The 17486-nt window shown below is 35.4% G+C and overlaps 1 protein-coding gene across 5 annotated transcripts in view; it reads left to right on the forward strand.

Moving 5' to 3' along the window:
- CNKSR2 (connector enhancer of kinase suppressor of Ras 2) overlaps positions 1–17486 on the forward strand; it is a 269164-nt gene that overhangs the window by 43404 nt on the left and 208274 nt on the right. For all 5 annotated transcript variants that reach the window (XM_054581133.1, XM_054581134.1, XM_054581135.1 and 2 more), the window contains exons 2-3: positions 9666–9829; positions 17039–17241. In XM_054581133.1, coding sequence (XP_054437108.1) covers positions 9666–9829; positions 17039–17241 — 367 coding nt within the window. The remainder of the gene's footprint in view (positions 1–9665; positions 9830–17038; positions 17242–17486) is intronic.

Raw genomic sequence — 17486 nt, forward strand, 5'->3', positions numbered from 1 at the left:
AATGTCATACAATTGCAACGTATGCAATTCATCAGACTATCCTAGCATGGAATTCAGTCCTTAGCAGGTTTAAGTAATATTTTTTCACATAGGTCTGGAAGAGTGTGATTTTTATTAACCACTTTCATATATTATCTCTTCATTATAATAGCTCTGTGTTTCTATCAGCTCCATTTACCCCTTTCTTTTTTGCAAGCATGTAAATCCAATTTACTGCTGAGAACTCTGTTTTTCAGTCTTGAAATGGTCTGATGTTGTCAAAACAGGCTGGGCTTCAGAACCCTCTGGGACTACATTTTAATTCTTATGTTGCCAGTCAGTTACTTACTGTGTATACTTACACTGTTACCTAATCTTACAAAGCTTTAGTTCCGTTTCTCTCTGGCTGTACTTCCTCAGTTTTCTTTGCAGGTTTGCTTCTATCAAAGTCTTTACATTTTGGAGTTTTTTAAGATTCAATTCTAAATCCTCTCTTTACTCATATTCCCCAGTCAGACTCAGTAACACTTGTGGCTTCAATTTTCTACCTGTATGCCTTTCTACCAATGACTTTCAAATACGTCTCCAGAACAGACCTTAATTTTGACTACTCAACATTGTTCCCTGGCTGTCTCAAAGGAACTGTAATCCTAGTATGTTCAGAAGGAAACTACCTCTCCTTTCGTGTTTCTGTTGTCTGTGAATAATGTCAGCATTTTTCCATTTCTCTGATTTAGAAATGGAGGTATCATCTTTTTTCCCATGACCTGCTCTACCTCACATACCCAATCCAGCACTAACTCCTGCACATTTTATCTTCTTTTCAATCCATTTCTTCTCTTTCTTTCCTAACATTATCCTTGGACAAGCTACCAGCATTTCACATTTAAATTATTTCAAATGCCACCCAACATGCCTCCTTTTAGGCAGCCTTCAATCCATTTACAATACTACAGCCAGAGCAATGTTCACAAAACACTTATATTTAAAAAAAATTTTTTACTGTTTTTGCTACTACAGGTGTCCCAATTTTATCCTTTGCTTCCCTTCCTGAGCACCCCCTTTCCACAGTCAATCCCCACACCATTGTTCATGTCAAGGGGTGATGTATATATATTCTTTGTCTAATTCCTTTACTTTTGTTTCAACCAATCCCACCCACCCTCCCCTCTGGCAGTTGTCAGTCTGTTCCTTGTTTCTGTGCCTCTTATTCTATTTTGCTTATTAGTTTATTTTGTTCCTTAGATTCCAGGTATAAGTGAGATCATACAGTATCTGTCTTTCATTGCCTGGCTTATTTCACTTAATCTAATAGTCTACATGCTATCTATTTCCAACCCCTTAGTATCTTCTCATTTCTCTCAGGTTCCCAACCAGGATTCTGAACATGGCCTGCAAGACCCTGCGTCATCTCGCTCCTGACCCATTCCTCTAACCCCATCCTGTGCTAGTCGCTTCCTTATCTCTGCATGTCAGCCACACAGACTTCTTTCAGTTTTTCAAATGTACACTGTTCCTTTTGTAGCACAGAATCTTTGCATATGTTGTTTTTTGGGTATACTGTTCCCTCTCTACCCCTCCCCTTTGCCTAGTTAACAGTTGAGCTTATGGGTCATAGTACCATCATCAGACCTTCAATTAAGCCTTCCATTCCTGACTTCCACATCAGTAGAAGCTTAGTCTCCATTTTTGTCTCTCATAGCACAGTGTATTTTTTTCTCTGTAACAATTATTACAGCTTGTATTTATACATCTATTTTGGCAATTAAATGATTAATGGTTGTCTTCAACATAGTAGTATAAACTCCGTAAAGTCAATGGCCATGTCAGTTTTTGCTAGGCATTTGATTCCCAGTGCCTAGTGCATAGTAATCACCTTAGTAAATATTGGTTAAATGAATGAATGACTAAATATGTATCAGGTACGTACTGTGCTTAGTGCTGTGTGGAAGAGTTCGGACTCTAAAATTTATTGGAATTAGACACTAATGCAAAGATTATAAAGAAACAGCACAGGTAATAAATACCATTGAGTGTAAAAATCCATAGATATTAAGAGAAGAGAGGTCCGTCCGATTCCATGTGCAAGACAAGACAGGATTTCAGCAACTAAATATGTGAAAAGGGTGTTCTGGGTACTGGGAACCACATTAAGTAAAGAGTTGAGTTGTTCAAATTGGCTGCAGTTTAGGATATATGAATGTATGAGAGATAATGGTAGAAAGATAGGTTAGGGCCTGAATTTGGAGGTCTTTGAATGGCAGAATAAAACATGAAAAGCTTAGATGTTCTTAAGGTTCCTTAAACAAACAAGCAAAAAAATTGATTATCTATTAAGTTGTAAAATGAAAGACATCACTAATCCCGAAGTTTGCAAGTAATTATGCTCGTTGTAACTATGATTTATATTAAAGTTATTTTTCTGTTAATAAAATATTATTAGTAAGGACTGTGAAGACTTGTAAAAAGAAAACCATTTCAGTTTTAGTTAAAACTGTTTCTGCAACTGAATATTAATTTGAGTGAGAAAGGATGGTCTTTGAAAAATATTGTATATGAATTCTTAAGTATATAACAGCATTAACCTCCATGGTAATGGCAGACAGACTTTGTTCATTAAACATGTGATTAAAATTATTTTAGACTTTGTTTTAAAAATTAAAATATAGATTTGCAGAATAATTGTATGTAATATTTAGCAATTATATTATCTTTAAAGAGTATTTAAATTTTTTTTTGTGAGCTATCCTGAAAATCACTTTGAGAAAAACTGTCCAGCTGATTTACCATATTCTACGTACAAAATTTAAAAAATTACAAAATTATGAAACCATTAAAGCATTGTTTTTTTGTAATGTGCCACTGCTTTGTAAAGGTTGCTACCTCCTATTACCACATATCACTATTTTAAAACTGAGTGGTTTTAAACAAAGTTGATATTGTGTCAATGGGTTGCTTTGCCCTCTTTAGTTGGCCTTGATTGATATAGTATACCACTGGGTATATTGTAAGTAACTTTTTGGTGACTATTCGGACTTGATTCGTCATAACAAACACTTAATTTTATGTAGTCAAATCTATCTTTTTCTTTACTGTTTCTGGTTTGGTTTGATACAGAACAACAGTTTTCTCTGGTACTTTTTACTTTTTAACATTGAATGTTATCTGCTACATGGTTGGCACTGTCTCCTAGTTTCACTGCTGATATATTTTTCTTCCTTACTTTTGTTTTCTTTGGGTCATTTAATAGGAGAGGAGAGTTTTAAACCAGATAAAATTTACTCTGGTTTAAAATGAAGAACCAGAAACAAATTGTAGGGAAGCTGAATTGTTTTGCAAACTGGAACAATTGACCTATTATCATCCAGTCAAGGTTTTTCTTTTCCTCTGTCTGAAAGACAACGTTGAATTGTTAGAGAAAAAATTAGATCTGAGAAGAATAGAAATGGTGATGATAAGTATAATGGGGCTTGGCCTTCCAGTAAGTCTTCTGGAGACTACAGGGCAGTGATTGGTTTCCTACTACATGCACTGGTCTGCACACTCTACATCATATACAGTTTTCCAGACAGAATTCTGTTTATAGCCTCTGAGCTTTGCCAATCAGCAGAGTGAAGGAGTCTTTTCAAAGGTAGTTAAATGCATCAGTGCACACAGCCCCAAAACTTAGCACGTGCTTAATAAATAGTTGCTGAATGGAATGCTGGAAACGATTCTTCCCTGGCCTGGGTCTTTTATGTCAAACACTATGATAAATAATGTCAGAGGGAAATTTTTAGTTTAATAGCATTTTACAAATGTTATGTAACCTATAATTCATTTTGTAATTTTTAAAATTTTATTCTTTAAGTTAACCAAATGAAATTGACTTTTTGGGTGTTAACAGTTTCATGAGTTTCAACACGTGTATAGATTTATGTAACCAACACAACAATTGGTATACAAAACGGTTTCATCACCCCCAAAAGTCCCTCCTGCTGCTTTATAGTCACAACCTTTTCATATTCCCAGTCCCTGGCAACTAGTGATCTGTTTTCTGTTGCTATTGTTTTGCCTTTTTCAGTATGTAATATAAATGAATGATTCATTATAACTTCTTTCACATTGGCCATTTTCTCTAGCATAATACTCTTGAGATCTATCTAAGTTGTACATATCAATAATTCCTTTTTTATTGCTGAACAGTATTCCAGAGTATGGATGCCCCACAGTTTGTTATTCTTTTTCACATTATATCTCACTTGTTAAAGCAGATACTGCCTATTTTTATTGGAATTTAGAATTGTCCAGTAACACAGATGATTTTGAAGAAAACTTTTTCTTATTTTTTTTTGGTTGAACAAAATGTAAAGATTAGTATAGTAAAAATCAGAATGATGGCCAGCTCTTCTCTGAATTAAATCACGAATTTACATGGCTATATCACCCCAGAACTATGTAGGAATTGTTAAAGAAAATTTTAACTACATAGGTTCTATAGCAAAATCTAATTTTTCTTGAATTCTTTAGGAATTTGATTTATTAAATATTCTGGGTATCTAAGTACATTTACATGGGTTGGCCAGTTTTCCAATAATCAGAATACAGTAAAATTCCCTCATTGTTGAAATGCTACCAAATATAATTTTATCATTTTCAGATAGTTTAGGAAGAACCACAAGATCTTAAATACTAGGTTATTGATCATTATATACTGTCCTATGTATAGTAGAAAAGCATGGTTATATATGCCTTCTGGTTGATTTTATTATAGAAAATTCTTTTACTGTCTGTGGTAGATGTTGCAATTAATACCTGAATGCTACTTATGTTGACATCCAAGACTCCCCGTCCCCCCAAAAAGCCTTAAAAGTTAAAAAAAATTAAAGATCTTTGAATTTTAACCTTTTGGCAGGAAGAGCCATTTAAGGTTTTGAATAAGGAAGTGACTTGATCAAAGAGCATATTTAGAGATGTGACAGTGATAGGCTGGGCAGACTGATGTCAGGAGGAACACATAGGCATCAGAGCAGACTGTGCAGCATGACTAAGCTGGAGACAGTGAGATCAGAAATGAAAGGGCAAAGCAAGAGCTATTTTGAATGAAGAAATTATGTTTCTCACTAACTGACAAGATAAGAGATTAAATTGGAGAGTCATTCAAGATGGTTCTGAGACTGGGAAAAACAGTGGTACAATACAGAGAAATAATTTGCTTAGGGAGAATGAGATTGGAATTGAGGCAGTTGAATACGGTGTTGTTGGTCATTGATGATCTGGAAAAAAAGCAGTGTCAGTGAAAAAAGGGGACTGAAAACTAGCTTAAATGTAAGATCTTTTGCCTTGAATTATTCATGTATTTGAGGAAGCAAAAGGATATTGTATTGATGCCTGTTTGTTTTAATTTCCTAACCTTACCTTGTGGAAGGGACACAAATCCTCACAAATCCACATATGCTGATCTTTGTTCTTTACAGCAAATAGTGAGTGGTAACAGAACTCTAAAGAATGAATTTATATTTTTATGTTTTTGCTGTAAATATTAGGGTGTTCTATTTTTAGATAAGAGTACATATGCTATATATAGAATGATGTATAAAGTAAAATTTCCTGAACTATCAATAGACATCCTCTGACACCTATTTTAAGTGGGTTTGTAAGATTTTTTAAAAATATTTTGTTTATTTATTTTTTAGAGAGAGGGGAAGGGGGAGGAAAGGAGGGGGAGAGGAACATCAATGTGTGAGAGAAACATTGATCCATTGCCCCCCCGCATGCCCCCTACCAGGGAACTGGTCTGCTTCTCAGGCATGTGCCCTGACCCGGAATCGAACCGGTGACCTTTCAGTTTGCCAGACAATGCTTAACCCACAGAGGCATACCAGTCAGGGCAGGTTTTTAAGATTTTGAACATTAACTATAATAATTTGCATATTTCATATCTTCCACACACTAGTGAAGTTATTCATTTTATTTCATTATTCTTCAATAATATCATCGATTTACTGAAAGTTTGTGCATCCTTAGGATATCTCTCAAATGTCACCGTTTTGTAAATGTTTCATTATTTTTAGAACCTCTTTTTAAATCCATGATTTTTTGTTCATTCCTCTTCCTTGCAGATGGCAGAAAGCAATATAATTTACTGGAAAAGTCAGAGATATGTTGTAGTAATGATTTCAAGCCTTCTTTTCAACTGTTTTAAGACATGCTCTTAGATAAAATAGTATATAGTTTATTTAATGTTTTCAATTGACAAGTACACAATTTTCTTCATGGTAAATTTGTGAGGTTTAGAGTATGGATGAAAATTTACTTTCTATTTTTTTTAAGTTTAATCTTTATTGTATTTTTTCCGTTACCAATTAGTCCCCTTATACCCCCACCCCCTAGCAATCACCACACTGTTGTCCATGTCCAGGAGTCCTTTTTCCTTTTTGCTCTATCCCTCCACCCCCTAACCTCCCACCACTAGTTGTCATCTGCTCTCCATCTATGAGCCTGTCTCTATTTTGCTTATTAGTTCAATTTGTTCATTAGATTCCACATATGAGTGGAATCATATGGTATTTGTCTTTCTGTGACTGGTTTATTTCACTTAGCATAACGTTCTCCAGGTCTACTCATACTGTTGCAAAGGGTAAAATTTTCTTCTTTTTTATGGCGGAGTAGAATTCCACTGTGTAAATGTCCCATAGTTGTTATATCCACTCACCTACTAATGGACACTTGGGCTGCTTCCATATCTGGTGATAGTAAATAATGCTGCAATTAACATAGGGATGCTTATGCTCTTTCAAATTAGTGTTTTGGGTTCCTTTGAATATATTCCCAGAAGTAGGATCACTGGGTCAAAAAGCAGATCCATTTCTAATTTTTTGAGGTATCTCCATACTGCCTTCCACAGTGGCTGCACCAGCCTGCAGTCCCACCAACAGTGCACTAGGGTTCCCCTTTCTCAACATCTTCACCAGCACTTGTTGTTTGTTGATTTATTAACGATAGGCATTCTGACAGGTGTGAGGTGATATCTCATAGTGATTTTAATTTGCATTTCTCTGATGATTAGTGATGTTGGGCGTCTTTTCATGTGTCTATTGGCCATCTGTATGTCCCTTTTGGAGAAGTGTCTATTCAGGTCCTTTGTTTGTTCTTTTTGGTGTTGATTTTTGTAAGTACTTTATAAATTTTCGATATTAGCCCCATATCAGAGATATCTGTGAATATGTTCTCCCATTCTATGGGTTGTCTTTTTATCCTGTTGATGATTTCCTTTGCTGTGCAAAACTTTTTAGTTTGGTGTAGTCCCATTTATTTATTTTTTCTTTTGTTTCCCTTGTCTGGGGAGATATATCTGATAAAAAATTTCTACAGGCAATATTTGAGATTTTGCTGCCTGTGTTTTCTTCTCGGACTTTTATGATTTTGAGTCTAATATTTAAGTCTTTGATCCATTTTGAATTTATTCTTTAAGTATATTTTATTGATTATGCTATTATAGCTGTCCCAATTTTTTCTCCCCTTTATCCCCCTCCGCCCTGCACCCCGCCACCCTCCCGTATTCTACCCCTCCTTAGTTCATGTCCATGGATTGTATATATAAGTTCTTCGGCTTCTTCATTTCCTATGCTATTCTTAACCTTCCCCTGTCTATTTGGTGCCTACCAATTATGCTTCTTATTCCCTGTACCTTTTTCCCCATTCTCCTCCTCCGCATCCCCACTGATAACCCTCCATGTGATCCATTTCTGTGATTCTGTTCCTGTTCTAGTTGTTTGTTTAGGTTTTTTTTTTTTTATTTATCTTTAGGCAGAGGGGAAGAGAGCAAGGAAGAGAGGGAGAGAAACATCAATGTGTGGTTGCCTCTTGTGTGACCCCCACCAAGGACCTGGCTTGTAACCCAGGCATGTGCCCTGACTGGGAACTGAACCAGCGACCCTTTGGTTTGAAGGCTGGCACTCAATCCACTGAGCCACACCAGCCAGGACAGATGTTTGCTTAGTTTTTGCTTTTTTTTTTTAGGTTCAGTTGTTGATAGTTGTGAGTTTGTTGTCATTTTACTGTTAATAGATTTTTATCTTCTTTTTCTTAGATAAGTCCCTTTAACATTTCATATAATAAGGGCTTCGTGATGATGAACTCTTTTAACTTGACCTTATCTGGGAAGCACTTTATCTGCCCTTCCATTCTAGATGATAGCTTTGCTGGATAGAGGAATCTTGGATGGAGGTCCATGCCTTTCACGACTTTGAATACTTCTTTCCAGCCCCTTCTTGCCTGCAAGGTTTCTTTGGAGAAATCAGCTGATAGTCTTATGGGAACTCCTTCATAGATAACTGTCTCCTTTCCCCTTGCTAGTTTTAAAATTCTCTCCTTATCTTTAATCTTGGGTAACTTAATTATGATGTGTCTTGGTGTGTTTCTTTTTGGATCCAACTTTGTGACTCTCTGAACATCCTGGATTTGCATGACTAGTTCCTTCGCCATATTGGGGAAGTTTTCCTTCATTATTTTTTTCGAATAAGTTTTCAATTTCTTGCTCTTCCTCTTCTCCTTCTGGCACCCCTATGCTTCAGATGTTGGAACATTTAAAATTGTCCCAGAGGTTCTTCAGCCTCTCCTCGTTTTTTTGAATGCTTGTTTCTTCATTCTGTTCCAGTTGGATGTTTATTTCTTCCTTTTGTTCCAAATCATTGATTTAAGTCCCAGTTTCCTTCCCTTCACTGTTAGTTCCCTGTATATTTTCCTTTATTTCACTTTGTATAGCCTTCATTGCTTCCTTCATTTTGTACCCAAACACAATAATTTCTGTGAGCATCCTGATTACCAATGTTTTGAACTCTGCATCTGATAGGTTGTCTGTTTCCTTGTCACTTAGATCTTTTTCTGGAGTTTTGATCTGTTCTTTCATTTGGACCGTATTTGTTTGTCTTAGTGCACCTGTTATGTTGTAAGGGGCAGAGACTTAGGTTTATTTTCCAGGGTGGGATAACCTGCTCCGCCGCACTGTGGCGCTGAATGAGAGGGAGGGGTCAGAGAGGGAACACTGATACTTGCTAGCTTGTTAGGTTGTCGTCCCACTTTGCGTCACTTCCTTCGCTTCCCACAAGCAGATTGTGCCCTTTCAGGTGCTAATTCCCAGGTGGGCGGGCTTGTGTATGTTCTTGGACCCTGTGGGTCTCTCCAACAGGCTTTCCTGTGAGGCTTGGAGTTTCTCCCACCACTGCAACCTCCACAGATTTTTACAGCCAGAGTTTTTGAGGCTTTATTACCCCACACTGGAACCCTAGATTGCGAGGTTTGTCTCACTCCCCAGTTGTTCCTTCTGGCTTATCCACATGCGAATGTTGGAAATCCTGTCCGCCAGCTGCTGTCTTGCTGCACGTCCTCTCCGCCGCGGCTGTCCGTCCTACCCCTCCTACCAGTCTGGATGAATGTTGCTTCTTTAACTCCTTGGTTGTCGAACTTCCATGAAGTTTGATTTCAGGCATTTCCGGTTGTTTTCTGTTTTTAAATTGCTTATTATCCTTCTTTTGGTTGTGCGAGGAAGTGAAGTGTTTCTACCTACACCTCCATCTTGGCTGGAACCCAGAAAGAGCCATTTTGAATTTATTCTTGTGTGTAGTGGTTTTCCTGTTTTATATTTCCTATTTGTTTGGTTCAGCTGTTTTTTTTTCATTCTGGTCTCCCATGTTTTTCTTTTACAGGTCTTGATGACTGTTTGCAGCAGTATATTAAGAACTTTGAGAGGGAGAAGATCAGTGGGGACCAGCTGCTGCGCATTACACATCAGGAGCTGGAAGATCTGGGGGTCAGCCGCATTGGCCATCAGGAACTGATCTTGGAAGCAGTTGACCTTCTGTGTGCACTGGTAAGGACACAAAACTGCAGCAAGGGAAACTTCACTTTTTTTCTTGTTTTTTCCCGCATTTAATTTTTTTAATTTCTCCTCATTTTGTGTCCTTCCTTCTTTTCTTCTCTTCTTAAAACTAATTTAAATACAAGTAGAAAAAATCCCCTAATTCTCAACCTACTTGGTGTGGTATTTTCCCTCTTCACTGAACTTGCTATAATATATAGTGCCAAATTATAAATTAAAGAGGCTTATAACTCAGCTGCTGACATTACATTTAGCGACTTGAAAAAAGTAAGTTGGAGCTCACCAAAGGAATTTTCATAGCAGCACTTAGGATATCCAATTATATATAATCAATTATAAAATCCATTCCCTTCTAAAATTTTTGGTTGAGGATCGCAAATAACAATCCTATTTTAGGAAAATCACCCTTAAAATAATCAAATTATTTACATGTTCTTTATGTATCCATCCAATGAATATTGTACCTTATATGGTTACTTTTGTATATTAAAGAGCAATGCCTAATTTGACAAGAGAAATCAATGAATTTGGAGTTGAGAAGTTGCTGAAGATACAGATTTTGAAGTCATAAGGGTATAGGAATTGAATATATAGATGGAGAAGAGATCATCCAAGGAGGGCCTGTAAAATATTAAGAAAAAAGGACACAGCTTGACACTCGAGCTGAGTAGGAAGAGGAGGCTGCAGAAGAGGCTTATAGAGGGGTCAGAGAAGCATGAAGACAACCATAAAAGAGTTGTCACAAAAGTTATAGGGAGTATTATTTTCATTAAGGAACATCAATAAGTGTCATCAAATTTAACAAAAAGCTAATAGAATAAGCAAGAAAAAAAAAAAGACCTGACTGAAAGGAGTTTCTAAAGCAGAGTAGAATCTGATACTATATTGATTGAATAGTACGTCTCACTTAAATATTTCAGTTTTACTTTAATTGTCATTTCCTCAAAGAGATGTTTCCTGATCACTCCCTCACCCTTGTCTGGTCCAAAAATAACCCCCCATTGTTATTCTCTTTTTTAACCCTCATGTCATCTTGTAATTATGTTTATAAGTGTGTTTATCAGTTTAATGTCTATTTCTTTCTTTAGACTGTGCACTATATGGGAAAAGTGACTATCTTTATTGAACATCTAACATGTAGCACAAATGCCTGGCAAGACTGGATGCTGAATAAATATTTTTTGAAAGTGGTGATAAAAGAGACTTGACACATTTTTCACATGCTAGTTTGAGGATTATTTTATCTTCCTATTCCTGAAATGAGAGAAGTCAATTCAGACCAGAACATACATGTACACTATCTATTATATGGATGAAATCACAGAAATCATACTTGAAATAAACCAGTACTTGGGGTAAGATAAGGGTCCACGGTGTTTTTGCATAGTACTCTCCAAATCTAAGTCAGAAAGGCCATGAAGGTGCAATAGAAGAGGGTTGGAAATTAGCAACTAATCTAGCAGTCCCCTCTTTGCCACATCTTCTATAACAGCAATAGTTAGGTGTGTAAGAGTTTGAAGCCCAGGGTGTGTGTCTCATAAGCAGGGCTCCACATAGACAAACCACTCAAGTACTAGGCTGCTACTCTGCCAGTTCGAAGAAAGAAAGATTGATGATTGCAGTGTTACCTACAGAGAGTCTAGACCTGTAGGCTTTGGAGTTTGGCCCATGAACAAGATCTGCTGACCTAAACTTACTTAAAAGGATGACATCAAAGGCATACATCTAGACCATTTTGATGTTTGAGCCATGGAACTATGGCAAATCCCTTCACATGCTGCGTTTTAATCCCTCTGCAGTTGTGGTTTCAGCACTGTAGTGTTACATCATTTTCTGGGAAAACTTCATTATGTGGTTGAGCTGTTCTGGAAGTTAACACACACAAAAAAAATAAATCAAAACACTAAATTCATTCTTCTGTGTTTATTCAGCAATAAATTGCTCACATTCCCCAGAGAGGTCAAATATTAAACTTCCTTTTCACTGCTTCCTAGTGGTTGTACACCAGCAAGTTCGAAGCGAGATATCTTCCAGTTTATGCAACAGATGTTTTCCAGTGAATATAAATTAAATTACTGAGCTGTGAATTCTGATTTATTTCTACATACCATTATAAAATCAGGAGGTGAGATTCCCTCATCAACAAGCTGAGGTGACTAGACCAGAAGTTCTGCTATTAGGCATGGGGAACTATGTCTTGTCTCCTTGACACTGTAATGTCTCTACTGGCCTTTGTAATTTTCTTTACATCTACTGTATTTATTTGTTCTTTCAACTTTTACATATTCATGTTCAAACAGAGCTATCATGGGGAATACAAAGATAAAAAAATGTATAGTCTGGTCTCAAAATGTATGCAGTCTAATAAAGGAAACAATAGTCATTAAAAGATAATAATAGATTTCCCTGCCCTTTGCCCACCTTCACCCAGCCCCCAACCCCCTTCCCATGGCACTCACCACACTATTATCTGTGTGCAAGGGCTAGGCATATATGTTCTTTGGCTAATCTTTTTATCTTCTTTTCTCCAGGTCCCCCAATTCCCCACATCTGTAATAGTGTCAACAATAAAAAGAATCTGTAAAATGTCACTTCATTTACTTGGAGAAATAATAAAACACCGTTGAATTTCAAACACCAGGAAAAAGAGATAATATAGATTTAAAGACCACCCCAGGGGAATGTATAAGGAAATGATGAATACTACTGAGGGGTCCAGAAAATGTAGGTGGGGTCTGCATTGGGACTTTCAGGATGAAGAAATGTTCACCAGACAAAAAAGTTGGGGAGAATTTATCTAGGCAGAAGAAATATCATATGTAAACACAGTTGTGAAAGAGTAGGGAGTGTTCAGAGAGAAATGAGAATTTTGATTTGGCTGGTGCAGAGTAGGAAGTTATGGGAAGAAAGGCAACTTAAACTTTGTACCACATTATATTAAATCTTTGCTTAGATTTTTTGGTCCTCCAATATGCTGCCTGTCCGGTGCTTAGCACATAATAGGATATTAAATTAATGTTATCTTACTGAATGAATTTCTCTGCCATTCTCCAGAGAACTGTTAATTTTTCTCTTGCTTACACAGCCTCTGACTCTGAAGTTTCTGTTCCTAGTATAAGGAAGACACAGAGTAATTACCAAATTCCTTTCTTTATTTTAAGCTGTGTAATATTTTCATCTGCCTTGTCTTAAAGTTATTCCTGCTGGGAAATAAATGTATGGCAGCTGATGAAAACAAAAGGTCTATTCAGTAACTTGTTCATTCATTAAAAATACATTTATTAAACACCAACTATATTGTTTATGTCATGTTATTCTAGAAAGAATTAACTTGTTCATGACTTGGAGGTGTAGTAACTCTTTCAAGCTATTATGTTATCATTTAATATGCTTAAAAAGCAAGCAGAGTGTATTAACTGAAATAATAAAGCATAAATAAAATGTATATAGTTTAATGTATAGCCCTTAATTTATGTTCTGACAATACACCTTTTATTGGGAAGTATAGTGAATTATTTATGATGAGCTAGAATTTTCATTTCATTCTTCATGTACTTTTCATTTAAGAGGCATTTTGCAGGAAAATTTTGATGTCTGCAATTGCTAGGATTTGTTTCTTTGCAACATAATTGCTTGGTTCATTTATCTCAATTTATTTCTAAAAAATACTTCATTAGAGCAATCCTTTTAGGACTTATTCATTTATAAAGCAATGTATTATAAAACCTAAACACCTACTATGTGCTACATTCAAATGAAGAGCTTTGAATAAAATAGCATTGACATTGTAAAATGTGTGGTACCAATATTGAGTTTTTTAGTTATGTGCTTAATGAGAATTTGCCACTTGTGAAGATATAGCCACCTCCATTTTCTAAAATGTTCAGTATGTTCCTTTATTTCTTTCTTGTATGTGTTTTTGCATGCGTACAATTGAAAGAGAAGAACAGTATGGACTTAGCACCAGTTCCTTAAGACTAGACAGGCTATGTTGAATTAGTCTAGAGTTAAAACTGATTCCTGGCAGACATGTAATTGGCCAAGCATTTGAACAAATAGATAACATAACACAAAGAAAATAGCTGAGTACATTGTATGCCCAAGCTTTTGTTTTCTTGATGTAGTCCTTTCTATGAGAATAGTAATGCCTAGTTTTCCCAGGCATATCCAGTGAAAAGCCAGTCTGTAATGTATAAACCTTCATTTTTTACAGAGTTGAGGTAGTACATACCTCTGGCCAAAAACAAAGGGTTGCTTCATTTACTTGACACTTCTTTACATGGTAGGCAATGGAGTGTGATTTACTGTTGACTTAGTGAGTCACAACAAGCCATCACCTTTCATGAAAGGAATAACAAGAAGATACTTGTGTTGACAGTAATTGATTTTGAGCTACTTAGAATTGAGAATTGTGACGATAAAACTAACTCAAGAGATCACTTAATCCATCCCTTTTCTTAAAATAGTACCACATAAATGCTTTTATATGCAGATGACTTCTAACCTACTTTTATAACTCTTCTTGAATTTAAAAAATGCTTTTGAATTATCAATTTAACTACTTATATTTGTTAACTAGGTTGAGTTTTAAGAATTTCTCTGTTTTCTACTACATATCTTTTGTCTCTTTTGCATCCGTATTTCTCTGTCCTCTTAATTTTCCACCTCTACTCCACATAGGATATTTTTTTCAGTAGGTTTCCGAGTTTGGAGGCCTTTGCAGGGTACCCTTCCAGGTTTGTCCAGAAGATTTTTTTATTTCCTAATTATTCAGTTATATTAAAAATAATTTTAATATTATTTTAAATTTAGAAGGCTTCAAAGTATGTTTTACTTTGCCTTCAGATTTTTATTTATAAGAAGATTTGTATTATTTTAAAATTTTTACATTTTCTAGATAAATATATAATGTATCTAAAAAATTAGCTTTTTATGGAGGCTGTGGCTACAGTGTAAAACCATTACCTGGTTGATTGATTAGATTCCTCTCTAATAAACTATTATAATTTGAGCTTCTCTAAGAAATTATTATAATTTGATTATATATAAACATTTCCTCATTAAGATATTAATACACAAAAATGAAAAATGCAGACACTGTTATACTTCAGGGGAAATGCTTTAACTCAGAAAAAAACTTCTGAAAATATTTTTAAGGACTTCAGATATACAACATTTAGTTGATAAAACTACAAATTGTTCTGTCTAGTCACATGCTCACTCAGTGGCCCCCACTGACTAGTACGGTGAAGGCGTCATTGTTCATACATGCACATTCCAGTCCACTCTCTTTGCCTGCCAGATAACATCAATGCCATGCAAACCATTCTCGTTATATTAATGGCTGGACTTTTTCTGGACAGACCTCATATTTACATTTAGTTGATAGAACTACAAATTGTTCTGTCTAGTCATTAGAGAGTATCTTTTATAAACTTATAAAAGGATTTCCTTCTTAATATAGTGACAAACTGCACAAAATGAAATCTCTCAAAGGTTTCACAGATAATCCATGCTCAGATGCAATAAAATTCTACTCAAAAACAACATTGAGTAGAATGTTGTTTTATTTGTGCAAGCCTAACCTTTTAACTTGAGAAAAGAACACTGCAATTTAGATTAAGCAGTGAAAATGTAATATACTATGATTTAAAAAACAAATCCATGGTCCCAAAAAAGTGTTCTTTTAATAAAAATGTAAACTCTCAGCAAGAACAATTAGACTTTTATCACTATTAAATCATTAGTGGTAACATACTTAATTAACATAATGGGGTATTTAATATTTAGGCATCTAAATCCTCTAGTTCTTTCATCTCCTCTAAGTGCTCTTTTTTTCTTAAATTACTATGGGAAAACATCAGCCTAAATTTTATATAAAGTAGATACCCAATGGTTGTTGACTTAATAATATAGCTAAATTCATGTGCCATTTGCTTCCCTTTTCACTCCCTCAGTATTTTATCTTCTATTTTGCTTTCTTTGTTGTCACCAGGCAGCCTGGTAACTTGTCTCATTCTGAACTGTGCTCTAAGCTCTGAGCTCTTTAAGCAAATGAGATAATCTCCTGTGCCTCACTGTCATCAACTGTAAAAGGAGGGTAAATCAAACTTAGCATTTGTTTGGGCCTGAGCTGCTTTTTAACATTCTTCAGGTCTTAGAATTTTCTGTGAAGGGATAATATTTTTAATTTTACACAGATCAGTAATGTATATGTTGCTAAATAATTTCACCAAGGTCATCTTTTGATTGGGGTAATCAGCCTTTGTTAGAGGGGTTTTACAACTCATAATTAGCTGTTTTAAAATTTAATTGTAACTTACAAAATCTTTCCCTAAAGTTTACTTGAGAAGACCCTATAATATTTTCCTAATGAATATGACAGAAACGCTTATTTGCATTTATTCTTAAAACCACTTTCTGAAATAATTTGTAGACAAAATATTTTAGGTAAAATTATAAACATTATTAGAAATGTAAAAGTGAGACCAAGGGAAAAGAGAAAACAAATACAATTACCAAAAAGTCACTATGGTTGCCTTAGATGTGTGTCACATTTGACTGTGAAGTAATGCGACCATGACAAAAATAAAAATGACTTCAATTTCATAATCTGTATTATGAAAAGGAGAGAATATATTGGTTTGTCTGAGGAAGCAGAGTATTTCCTGGTGCCATATTATAAAAGAAACTGTGAATCATTATAGACGGGACATGGAAAAAAGTATATTACAGCCTACCTCTTGCTTCTTTTTATTGTTGGGTTGTGTTTACTTTCCTCACTTTGAGGAAGCAGAATTTTTCCTAGTACCTGCAGTCATGATTATGTACATGCTAATAAATATTCAAAAATAATTATTGACAATAATGAATTTCACAAGTAAATGAACTCAGGTTTGGGTTAAAAAACACTTATGAATGCTTATAATCTTTCTGTCTTGGGTGATATAGTTCCAAGATATAATGCCCTCATCTTTCCATGTTCATATTAGTACTTAACACATTTTATTGTAAGTTATCTGACATTTCACCAAATCCTCACTTGACTGTGGGTTCTGATAGACCAGGAATCCTATCTTAATTCATTTGTAACTTTTAAGACTGGTTCCAATGCCTGTGCATTCTAAAGTACTTAGTAAATATTTTAATGAATGAATAAAATTGACTTTATATATGTTTGTTCTCTTTTTCACAATTCAGAACTATGGCTTGGAAACAGAAAATCTAAAAACTCTTTCTCACAAGTTGAATGCATCTGCCAAAAATCTACAGAATTTTATAACAGGGAGGAGAAGGAGTGGCCATTATGATGGGAGAACCAGTCGAAAACTGCCAAACGATTTTCTGACTTCAGTTGTGGATCTGATTGGAGCAGCCAAGAGTCTTCTTGCCTGGTTGGACAGGTAAAAATCTTCCCAAAGTTTCCTAAGTAACTCTTATTGGACACTAAATGAATACAACATTATTTCATGTTTTCTTGTAAAAGGATTGGACAGGTAAAGACACACACAAAAGTACATGCAAACACACACATAGCAATCCATGAAGTCACTCAGTGGTGTTTTATGTTTGTTTCATAGGAAGATGAAATGTGACAAAAAACCTGGAGATAATTTAAATCATTTGGCTTCTATTGCTGCAAAGACTC

Source organism: Pteronotus mesoamericanus, unplaced genomic scaffold, assembly GCF_021234165.1.
Source record: "Pteronotus mesoamericanus isolate MK-2021 breed Mesoamerican mustached bat unplaced genomic scaffold, CSHL_Meso_final contig_65, whole genome shotgun sequence".
Taxonomy (NCBI): domain Eukaryota; kingdom Metazoa; phylum Chordata; class Mammalia; order Chiroptera; family Mormoopidae; genus Pteronotus; species Pteronotus mesoamericanus.